This window comes from Mesoplodon bidens (assembly GCF_964165515.1).
Source record: "Mesoplodon bidens genome assembly, chromosome: 18".
NCBI lineage: Eukaryota > Metazoa > Chordata > Mammalia > Artiodactyla > Ziphiidae > Mesoplodon > Mesoplodon bidens.
In genome coordinates, this window is record NC_138175.1 from 53,321,424 (window position 1) to 53,332,981 (window position 11,558).

Here is an 11,558-nt window from a genome sequence, read left to right on the forward strand (position 1 = left end):
AGGGTGCCCCTCTCAAGGAATTGTGAAGATGGGATGAGGTTGGTTGGCCAGGTAAGTGCTAACAGTTGTTTGCCAAGCTAAATAAATGTAGGACGCTGAGAAGACTGAGCCGGGAAGAGCCAGGCCCAGCAGAACTGTCCCCCCTCCTCCAGGCAGCCTTCCGGGCCAGCGTCCTGGCAGCGCCCAGGGAAGAGGGAGGGGCTTCGGGCTCACCTGGCTCCAGCTCCCGCCTCCCTCGGGCTCCAGGTAGATCCTGGGCGGGTTTTTGGCCACAGGTGCTGGAAGGTTCGGGAGATTCTGATTGAGAAGTCAACCCGAGGGAACGGAATGCACTGAGCTCTCTCCGAGTCACTTTGTCGTCCAGCCAGAACCAGGTAAGAGATGGTGACTGGGAGTTCTCCCTGCACCTACAGCACGCTTGTGTTTACTTACACACACACACACACACACACACATACACAAACACACACACACACACACACACACACACGACAGAGAGCTGGGAAGAGACTTGATCCCAGGGATTCAGCTGCAAGTGGAGACTCAGTTTGCCGGGGGTCTCCGGAAGCAGAGGCACCCACCGCCTCTGCCCCCCAGCACACCGGCCACCTGACCTCTCCGTCAGCCCCCAAGCCAGCCGCCCTCCTCGGCTCCCATCATCTTCCTTCCTGGGAAATCTATTACTTGACCTCACCCCCATCCCCTCTGTCACCACCCCTCTCCCCTTCCCCACCCAAGGCCACCAGCTCCCTCCCTCCCTCCTGTCACCCAGTTCCCCGGAAGGAGGCAAACTGAGAAGGAAAGGCCAGGATGGGGCCCGCGGTAACTGGAGTGTTCTGGTCCCACACGGTAGGCTGCTCGCCGACCTCCAAGAGACGGACGGCAGGACCCTGGTCAGAGAGCCCGGGCTGCAGGCTCCAGCCCCAGGCAAGCCCCCGCCGGGGCGGTGAGCGGATCCCTGACTCCCTAGATTCTATCCTAAGTCACCGTTTCCATTCTAGGCCAGCAGAACGCTAGGGATTTCAAAGCGGTAGCCTCACGTTCTTGTCTTAAGCTCTTCCTCAGCGTTGTGATTATAGGGTGAATTTCAGGGACAGGGGTGGACAGGGCAAACCTGCCCGTGCCCGGCGGCGTGGGTATGGAGGGGATCCTGCAGCTGGGCAGGGACTGAGCTCAAGGAATCGGACACGCAAATTACAGGGTGTGATGGGACTGGGCTTCTGGTTGGGGAGAGTCGAGGTTTTGAACAGAGGAGCCGGTAGGGTGAGCTCTGACGTGGGGACAGATGGTGGGGAGGAGGGGAGGGAGGCACGGAGGCTCCGGCCAGACTCCAAGAGGGGAGGGGATGAGGCCAGGCCTGGGACAGAGGGAAGTGGACGAGAACGAGAGAGTCTAAAAGAAGCTATCAGCAGATTTGGGTGGCCCCACTTTTCTGAGGGACTTGGAGGCAGAATCCCCCTGCCAAGTTAGGGCAACCCCTCACGGGATGACTCCCAGGGGGACCTGGGCGGGGTGGAGCGGGGTGGGGAGCGAGGGACCTTGACTCCTCCTATCGCCCCTCCCTGAAGGGTGTGATGCAGCTGTAAGGACTGAGGGCAGGTAAGCAGATGAACTTCCTGACCTCAGAGGACTGAAGGGAAAGGCAGACTCCTCCCCTTTGCCAGAAGCTGTGCAGCCTTAGATTCTGACTGCAGCTGTCGGCTTTCCCCAAGAGCTCACCTCCAATGACCCCGACGACGTCAAGGGGTGCTGATTTCCAGGTCTCCTCCCCACCCCCATCCCCACCCCCGCAGCCCTGGCCTTTCCCCAAGCCTGCCACTCACCCGCTCTCTGACCGGTCTCTGAGCCTTATGAGCCTTATGATCGCAAGATTGTTGTTAAAATTCAGCAAGATAGGGCTTCCCTGGTGGCGCAGTGGTTGAGAGTCCGCCCGCCAATGTAGGGGACACGGGTTCGTGCCCCGGTCCGGGAAGATCCCACATGCCGCAGAGCGTCTGGGCCCGTGAGCCATGGCCGCTGAGCCTGCGCGTCCGGAGCCTGTGTTCCGCAATGGGAGAGGCCACAACAGTGAGAGGCCCACGTACCGCAAAAAAAAAAAAAAAATTCGGCAAGATAACTGAACTAGGAGGAAGGGGAGTACGACGACAGCAGACAGGACGTTTGGTTCGAGCCCGACATAAATGTGAGTTTGGGGTATGAACCCTGCTCCAGATGAAAGGAAAAGCCCATGCGGTCCAGCATTCGCTCCACAGCCCTGCAGAGACGTGCTCTTATTATTATCCCCACTTTTTGGATGACGACACTGAGAGGCCCTTGGTCAAGGTCACACAGCTAATCAGAGACTCTTGCCACACCCCATAGAGCTTCTCTCCAAACCTAAATCTTTCAAAACCTCGCAGCGTGGCCCCCTACTCCCAGACACTGGGTTTCACCCTGTGAGGCTCTCCCCACCTCTTCCTCTTCTCCCCGAAGCCTCGGTCGAGGCCATGGGGTCGAGTTCTGGAGGCCCGTGAGGCTCCTCAGCAGTGGCCAATCCCCCTTCCTGGGTGGGGAGGGGAGAAGCAACCAGGAAGACTAAAAGACATTGCTCTAGAACATTCTGCATTTCCTTTTACCTTGTCTTTCTGTCTGCTGTAAACAAATTTCGAAGGACCATTCAGGGGTACCCGCTGCCAGTCCAGAATTGAAGAGGTTTGATTGTGAAGGTCTGTGCTTCTAATATTCATTTTTTTTAACCTACTAGGTGCTGGGAAATGGAGACCAAAAAAAACAAGGGGGGGATATAGGAAAATGAATGAGGCAGGGAGATGCTGGCAGAGACTCACTGAGAGGAGAGAGAGAGAGAAAAAATGGGGCCAGACAGGGACTGCATTCTTCCCGCGTGTATTTTCCTGAGCACCTGCTACGTGCTGAGCCCAGCTTCTGAGGGCTGTAGGGGACACACGGGGGACAAGATGGACACTGTCCCTTCCTTCACAGGAGGAAGTGTGTAATAAAGACACCGAGACTGAGAGGTCTCAAGAGGGACTGACCTAGAGAGAGAGAGAGAGAGAGTTGGGTCAGAGCAGGGGCTGGAGGTGGGACCCAGTGGAGGAAGACCCATCCTGCCCGGCGGCCTTTTTCTCTCTCCCTCTCTGCCTCTCCCTCTGTCTCCTCTGTTGTCATTCTAGTCCCGTCTCTGTCTGTTTCTTTCTTTGTGTTTCTCTTTCCCTGCCTCCATTTTTCTCTGTCTCAGACTCTTTTTGTCTCTCTCTGTCTCTCTCTCTGTGTCCCTGTCTTTTTCTCCGTTTCTTTCTACTTCCCTCTTTCTCTTTTCCTGTCTTTTTCCATCTCTCTCCCTTCCTTCCCGCTCTCTCTTTCCCTTCCTCCCCTCCATCCTTCTGCCTTCCTACAAGCAACCCCCTTGGCCCCCATTGTTCCATGTCCCAAGCTTGGCAAATTTGGAGCCAGAGAGAGGCTCTAAGTCTACTCCTTGCCCTTCAAGCTGGAAGAAGGAAGAGAAAACCGTGGTGGGAAGAAGGCAGAGGCCACTCCACAGGGAGCTTTCCTCCTCCTCCCTCGATGCTCCCTCTTCCTTCCTCCAGTCCTCAGAGGGTTCCTCTCCCCCATCAGGGGCAGAGTCTGAGGAATCCTGTGGGGATCTGGACCCGAATGAAAGTGCTGCATGGCCTTGAGGGAAACAGGAACCAGGAAGGCATCTGGAGCACAGTGATACTTTCACCTGTCCATAGGATCTTTATCGAGTTTTATTCTCAGGGCTGAATTCACTCTGCTCTGGGATTTCTCCAGTTCATCCTAGATATGGCTTAACATACTGCACTAGCTGGGCCCTAAGAGGCCCTTCCACTGCCAAGTCCACGATCAACTGGCCACCCTCTCTGTGCTGCTAACTTCAAATTCCCAAGAGAGAGGACCTGCTTGGTACAACTTATCCTCTTGAGCCAGCACCCACCTGCACACATCACAGATTGGCCAATGGATGGGCCACCCTTGGGCCAACATCATATGACGCTCTATGGGCTGTGTTTGCGTTTTTCATGAAGACACCCATCCTATTGGATTAAAGCCCACCTAAGGATGACCTCATTATAACTTGGTCATCTCTGTAAAGACCCTGTCTCCAAGTAAGGTCACATTCTGAGCTACCAGGGGTTAGGATTTCAATATATCTCTTCTAGAGGGACACGATTCAACCCATAACAGGCTGTAACAAGGTCTATGGGTTAGGCAAGCAAAAATGTACTTCCTTAAGGCAGTGCAACTCTTGATCACCCATCACCCGTATTCTTTATCTCATGCCTTCAACTCTATTTTTTTTTTTTTTTTTTTTGCTACCCACACGGCTTGCAGGATCTTAGTTCCCTGACCAGGGATTGAGCCCCTACCCCCTGTACTGGAAGCGCAGAGTCCTAACCACTGGACTGCAAGGGAATTCCCATCAACTCTATTTTTTTTTTTTTTAACTCAAATTGCAATCATGGCAGATGAATCACAGACACACTCACTCACTCCCCAGAAGGATAATCCCCAAAGTCAGCTCTATGTATTGTATCTGCTTCTGACGGTATGGAGCTACTTTAGTTGGTCTCAGGATTCACAGCCTCTCATGAAATTGATTCCTCCTCTAGGTCTGCCCTAGAGGACCTAGAGGAGGATCATCCCAATACTATGAGCTGTGGTCGAAATGCTAGATTTGACCATTACCCATACACCCAACAGGAAAAGTGGAAACCCACTGGTCCCTGGCCCAGAGCCCATACAGAACAGCACCTTTTGCTTTGTACGTGATAATATCAAAAATTTACTGCATGTGTATGTGTGCCAGGCACTGTTTTAATCCTCAGAAAGGTGATGTCACTTGTCCAGAATCACACAGCTAATGACTATAGGAGCCAAAATCCAGTCCGCAGCAGGAGTGTGTGCACTTAACCCCAGAGAGATGTGTCCTCTCCAAGTCACAGAGTCAAGTACATTCCATGCAGGGCTGAGTGAGTGGAGGCCTCACTTTCAGTGGCCTTGAGAAAGCGGCCTTATCTGGAGCTTGTGGGCAATAAGGCTGAGACTTTTGTGAGGCAAAACTGAGCTTTGAAATAAAGCTTATTCGGCAATCCCAGCCTCCCTGGCTCCTTTCTTTCAATGCAGAAGGGGCTAGAGGAGGTTGTACCACCCAGAAGTCTATTTCTGGTTGTGCTCAACACCTGGGGACACCCAAAGGTCCCACACCCCCATATGAGTTGGTTCAATTCAAATCCAGGTATCTAGTTGACAAGCCTGAGTCTCTTCTGGGAAGAGAACCCTCCTGTGATCTTAATGGACTCAGAGGGTTTCAGAGACTTATAAATCAGAAGCAGGGATGTTGCTACATTAGGTCTTGTGCTAACTTTTCTCAACCATAATGAACCCTAAAGGACCACACCGGCATAGCTTCTGGAAGCTTCCCAGCTTCAATCAGGTCACACCTAGCTTGATTTAGCCCCAGTGCTCTCTTCTTAATGGCCATTTGGTTCAACAGTTTGACCAGGAACACAAGCCCTAGACTAAATCAAATAGAAACCTTTATCTCTAACCTACTTCGGTGCAGAGCTTCCAGGATATGCTGTGATTAAAGCCTGCTCAGGAGGAAGGGATTTTTTTTAACCTGGGTGGGAACCTCATATTCACAGAGAAGGAGGAGGGAAGTCTTTGGAAGAGCTGAGGGAACAGAAAGCCATCTTTCCTGGGACTCCTCCTAGATATCGGCATTCCCATTCACTCAGAGTCCAAGCTTGCTCAGTCAGTGGCCAGACCTGGACTTTCCCTGCGGCAACATGTGTTGGTCCAGCCTAGACTGCAGGACAAAGCCCATCAATCATTTCTAGACGGGGTCTTAGCAACAATAAGGTGTTAACTGTGATGACATTAAGTAAGGATTTTTCTACTTTTCCTTGCTGGCTTCTAGCCACGTAATCAGGAGTCAGAACCAATTCATTTCCTGCTTTTCTTTACTTATGCTCAGCAACCTCATCCTTTCGGGGCCTTTGATTTGTTCTAAACAATCTCAGCCAATAGCTTAATTAACTGCTTCACTCTACAAACCACTGGGTCAAGATTTATGACCCCAGATGGGGAATCCTCAATGTCCTGGACCTCCTATAATGATGTCGCAGGAGAATGTGGTGTGAGAGGATTGTCGTGTCCCAGGTCTCGGGTGAGTCTCTGGGACGGGCCACCAAGTGAGGGTCCTTGGCTTTGCACAGGAAAGAAATTAAGAGCAGCCCATAGTAAAGTGAAAGCAAGTTTATTTAGAGAGATACACAGTCCATAGGCAGAATGCAGACCATCTCAGAAGGTGAGAGTGGCCCCAAGATATGGGGTGGTTAGTTTTTATGGGCTGGGAAATTTCAGGGAGGATTATTCCACCTATTTTGGAGAAGGGACAGAGATTTCCAGGAACTGGACCCACTTTTGGGGCTTTTATGGTCAGTCTCGGAAGTCGTGGCCCCTTTGGGTGTGTCATTTAGCATATGCTAATGTATTACAGTGAGCATAGAATGAGGCTCAGGGTCTACTGGAAGTCGAATCTTCCGCCATCTTGGACCTAACTGGTTCTAACCAGTTTTTTGTTTTGGGGTTTTGTTTTTTTTTTTTTTTTGCGGTACGCGGGGCTCTCACTGCTGGGGCCCCTCCCATGGCGGAGCACAGGCTCCGGACGCGCAGGCTCAGCGGCCACGGCCCACGGGCGCAGCCGCTCCGCGGCATGTGGGATCCTCCCGGACCGGGGCACGAACCCGCGTCCCCTGCATCGGCAGGCGGACTCTCAAGCACTGCGCCACCAGGGAAGCCCCTAACCAGTTTTTGTCACACCCTGTTCTTCTCAATGGCTGTGTCATTCTTTAAGGGTGTGCCCTGCCCCCTTCCCTCCTGTCTCAATACCATAGTGAGTCCCATGTGTTTTCAGGAGTCCTGCTCTATGCAACCACCCTAACTCCTGGAACTAGCTTCTGTTGTAACCAGAGTTGAAAGGAACAGGTTGTACTTGTTTAAATAGAAGCAGATTTTCTGGGATTTCTTGATCAGTAGTTGAAGTTCCTTGGAGGTGTCTGCACATCTCTTCAGGTATCTTCTGGTTACTGGCTTCCTCTGCTTCAGCCTGCAACGTCCCAGCCACACCTACCCCTACTCTCCCTTTCAAGATTACCTGCTGTGGTTCCATGGAATGATCTTTGGTCTTTGTCCCCAGTTCCTGGCACAGCACCTAATATCCTTGACATTTTCTCATTGATAAGTGATAGGACTTGCTGAGGCAACTCTTGCCAGCCCTCTAGATGGCTTCAGGATGGAAGCTGGTCAGCAGAAAGACCAAGCCTTCATTAGAAAAGATTGGCACTTTTCAGCTCTGAGGAGGGGAGACGGACCAGAGATTGAGCAAATCACCAGTGGCCAAATGATTTAATCAATCACACCTACATAATGATACCTCCATAAAACCCCTAAGCAATGGGTTTCAGGAAGCCTCTGAGTTATCAAACATGAGCTAGGAGGGTGGTCTACCCCAGCTCCAAGGGGACAGAAGCCCTGTGCTCAGACCCTTCTGGACCTCCTCCTGTGGACCTCTTCTGACTACTCATTTGTCTCCCTTATAATTAACTAGTAAACGTAAGTAAAGTGTCTTCCTGAGTTCTGTGAGCCATTCTAGCAAATTATCAAGCCTGGTAGTTTCCTGGTCATGGGAATCCCCGATCTATGACTGGTCAGTCAGAGTATGAATGGCCCTGGACTTGAGATTGGTGTCTGAAGTTGGGGGCAGTCTTCTGGAGCTGAACTGTTTCACTTGTGGGATCCGATACTAAGTCCAGGAAGACAGTGTCAGATTTGACTTGGATTGTTGGACACCCGAATGGCATCAGGAGGAAAAAACTCTCACCTACCAACTGCCTTCTGAGCCTTTTAATAAAAATACTCATAAGAGTGAATTGGCCAACTTGTCTTTTAGAGTCAGCCTACACTTGTCAAGACCTTAACCAAGGAAAGGAGAAGCCACTGTGGAGCCAGGCATCTATCTCAAGGTCAGTCATCTCTGGCCAGGAGGGTGGACAGGTCAAGCTCTTGATGGACAGGGCAATTTCCCATCAAAGGGGATATAGATAGGCAGGGCATGCAGGCATGGACATCTCTAGATGGATCCCGGGCTTCCCTGGTGGCGCAGTGGTGGAGAATCTGCCTGCCGATGCAGGGGACACGGGTTCGATTCCTGGTCTGGGAAGAGCCCACATGCCACAGAGCAACTAAGCCGGAGCGCCACGACTACTGAGCCTGCGAGCCACAACTACTGAAGCCCGCGTGCCTAGAACCCGTGCTCCGCAACAAGAGAAGCCACTGCAGTGAGAAGCCTGCGCACCGCAATGAAGAGTAGCCCCCACTCGCTGCAACTAGGGAAAGCCTGTGCACAGCAACGAAGACCCAACACAGCCAAAAAAATAAAAACAAATAATTAAATTTATTTAAAAAAAGAAACTGGATCCCCAGTAAATAGTAGGTTCGTACACTTGAACTCATTATATATAGACAGCCACACGTGTATACTTACAGTCTATAAACACCCACATTTCAACATACAGTGTGTATACACGTAATGTATGCATAGCGTCACATATACACACATGCTATTTGTTCACAGTCACCTGCACACCATATATGTAGTACACACCCCTATATGTACACAATACAAATATCACTCAGAGATATTTTGAGTTTGGTTTCAGACCACCACAATACAGCGAATATTACAACAAAGTCACACAATATTTTTTGGTTTCCCAGTGCATATAAAAGTTGTGTTTACCCTGTACTGTAGTCTATTAAATGTGCAATAGCTTTATATCTAAAAAATCCCAATGTACATACCTTAATTAAAAACACCTGATTTAAAAAAAAAAAGACCTGGTGAATGAAAAATGAATACTGTATTAGAGTTAAAAAAACAAAAACAACAACAACAACAAAAAATCTGATTGCAGGACTTCCCTGGTGGTCCAGTGGTTAAGACTGTGCTGCCACTGCAGGGGGCGCAGGTTCCATCCCTGGTGGGGGAAGTAAGATCCCACATGCCACGTGCTGTGGCTAAAAGATTAAAAAAAAAAAAAAAAAAAAAACTTCATCAGTCTAGACACTTAAGATCTGCATACTTTATGTGTGAAATAAAAATTTAAAAAAACACCTGATTGCTAAAAAATGCGAACCATCATCTGAAAATGCAGGCTTGCCACAAACCTTCAATTTGTAAAAAATGCAATATCTGCGAAATGCAATAGAATCAGATGTGCCTGTATATACACAACCGTACAATACAATGTACACATGTCCATTCACCTGCACACAATTCCACACTCACATATGTACACAACATATAAATACCCATATATACTCATACAACGCACATACCATGGGTGTCTATATACATACAGTGCATATACACATGTAAAAAACATGCACATGAGTCCAGTGGAGACACAGCCACATAACACACACTCCAGAGCTGTACCTGCATACATGTAACCCGAGTATTCACACTCATTTCCATGCACACGCAAAGTAGATCCACACGTACATACGTCCATGCAATGTCTGCCCGGACAACTGCGCTGCCAGCTTCATGCACTAGCCCAGGGCCTCCGTCCCCTGAGCTAACCGTGTCCTGCTCTCCCTCTCCTAACAGCCATGCTCAGCACACAGGCACCTTTCTTCTTCCCCACGGCCCCCTTCATCCTCTTTGTCTTCACGGCTTCCACCGTATTTCACCTTCAGCAGAGGCTAGCGAAGATTCAGCCCACGTGGGAGTTACAGGCGCTGGAGCCAGCAACCAAGGACTCTCCCTCGAGCCCCCAGCGGAGCCCCCAGCCGAAGGGCATCTGGACGATCAATGCCATAGGCCGCCTGGGGAACCAGATGGGGGAGTACGCCACCCTGTACGCCCTGGCCAAGATGAACGGGCGGCCGGCCTTCATCCCGCCCCAGATGCACAGCACGCTGGCCCCCATCTTCAGAATCACCCTCCCCGTCCTGCACGACAGCACGGCCAGCAGGATCCCCTGGCGGAACTACCCCCTGAACGACTGGATGGAGGAGCGGTACCGACACATCCCGGGCGAGTACGTGCGCCTCACCGGCTACCCCTGCTCTTGGACCTTCTACCACCACCTCCGCGCCGAGATCCTCCAGGAGTTCACCCTGCACGACCACGTGCGTGAAGAGGCCCAGAATTTTCTGCGGGGTCTGCAGGTGAATGGGAGCCGGCCGAGCACCTACGTAGGGGTCCACGTGCGCCGGGGGGACTACGTCCACGTTATGCCCAACGTGTGGAAGGGCGTGGTGGCCGACCGGGGCTACCTGCAGCAGGCTCTGGACTGGTTCCGGGCTCGCTACCCCTCCCCCATCTTCGTGGTCACTAGCAACGGCATGTCCTGGTGCCGGGAAAACATTGAGTCCTCCCGCGGGGATGTGGTCTTTGCCGGCAACGGCATTGAGGGCTCACCCGCCAAGGATTTTGCATTGCTCACGCAATGTAATCACACCATCATGACCATTGGAACGTTTGGGATCTGGGCCTCCTACCTCGCAGGTGGAGAGACCATCTACCTGGCCAATTATACCCTCCCAGACTCTCCCTTCCTCAAACTCTTTAAGCCAGAGGCAGCCTTCCTGCCAGAGTGGACTGGGATCGCGGCAGACCTGTCCCCACTCCTCAAGCACTGATGTTAGCTGGTCCTCAGCACTCCATTCTCCTTTTCTGGCTCCCCCAAGATCTGTTCTAAGGTATGAGGCGCACATTATTACATGTTCCAGAACACTACCCTCTTGTACCATAATGCTTCAGGCTGCAAGTAACAGAAGTCCCCACTAACTTGTTTAAATAACATGTTCATGTGTCTCACACAACAGGACCAGAGGTGGCACATCTCCAGGGTTAACTTAGCAGCTCAACAAGACCCCAGTTCTGGGACTTCCCTGGTGGCACAGTGGTTAGGAGTCTGCCTACCAAGGCAGGGGACATGGGTTCGAGCCCTGGTCCAGGAAGATCCCACGTGCTGCTGAAGCAGCTAAGCCAGTGCACTACAACTACTGAGCCTGCGCTCTAGAGCCTGCGAGCCACAACTACTGAGCCTATGTGCCACAACTACTGAAGCTTGCGTGCCTAGGGCCCGTGCTCCGCAACAAGAGAAGCCACCACAATGAGAGGCCCACGCGTGACAGCAAAGAGTAACCTCTGCTCACCGCAACCAGAGAAAGCCTGTGCACAGCAACGAAGACCTAATGCAGCCAAAAATAAATAAATAAAATAAATAATTTTTTAAAATAAAAATAAGTAAAAAAAAAAAAAGACCCCAGTTCTATGCATCATGTTGAGCTGCCATAATCTCTTAAATCAGCTCCCACATGCTCCCTGTGGTCCCAAGAAAGCTGCCACATACTCAGGTGTCACACAGATATCCTTTTCCCAAGGCAGCAAAAAGAGGTTTGTTCTTATCTTAGGTCCCTTCTGAAGAGTGTGGGAAACCTTCCAAATCCTCCAGCAACTGGCC

At 51.2% G+C, this 11,558-nt stretch overlaps 1 protein-coding gene across 1 annotated transcript; it reads left to right on the forward strand.

The window, feature by feature from the left end:
- The first annotated feature begins 279 nt into the window (after positions 1-279).
- Positions 280-11,325, forward strand: FUT2 (fucosyltransferase 2 (H blood group)). The gene is made up of 2 exons (XM_081216562.1): positions 280-374; positions 9,695-11,325. The coding sequence occupies exon 2, from the start codon at positions 9,697-9,699 to the stop codon at positions 10,729-10,731; it is 1,035 nt and encodes a 344-aa protein (XP_081072688.1). The 5' UTR covers positions 280-374; positions 9,695-9,696; the 3' UTR covers positions 10,732-11,325.
- The last annotated feature ends 233 nt before the right edge of the window (positions 11,326-11,558 follow it).

What these genes read in the sequence shown, in the direction of transcription:
- FUT2 (XM_081216562.1), top strand. Translation starts at nt 9,697, where the DNA reads ATGCTCAGCACACAGGCACCTTTCTTCTTCCCCACGGCCCCCTTCATC.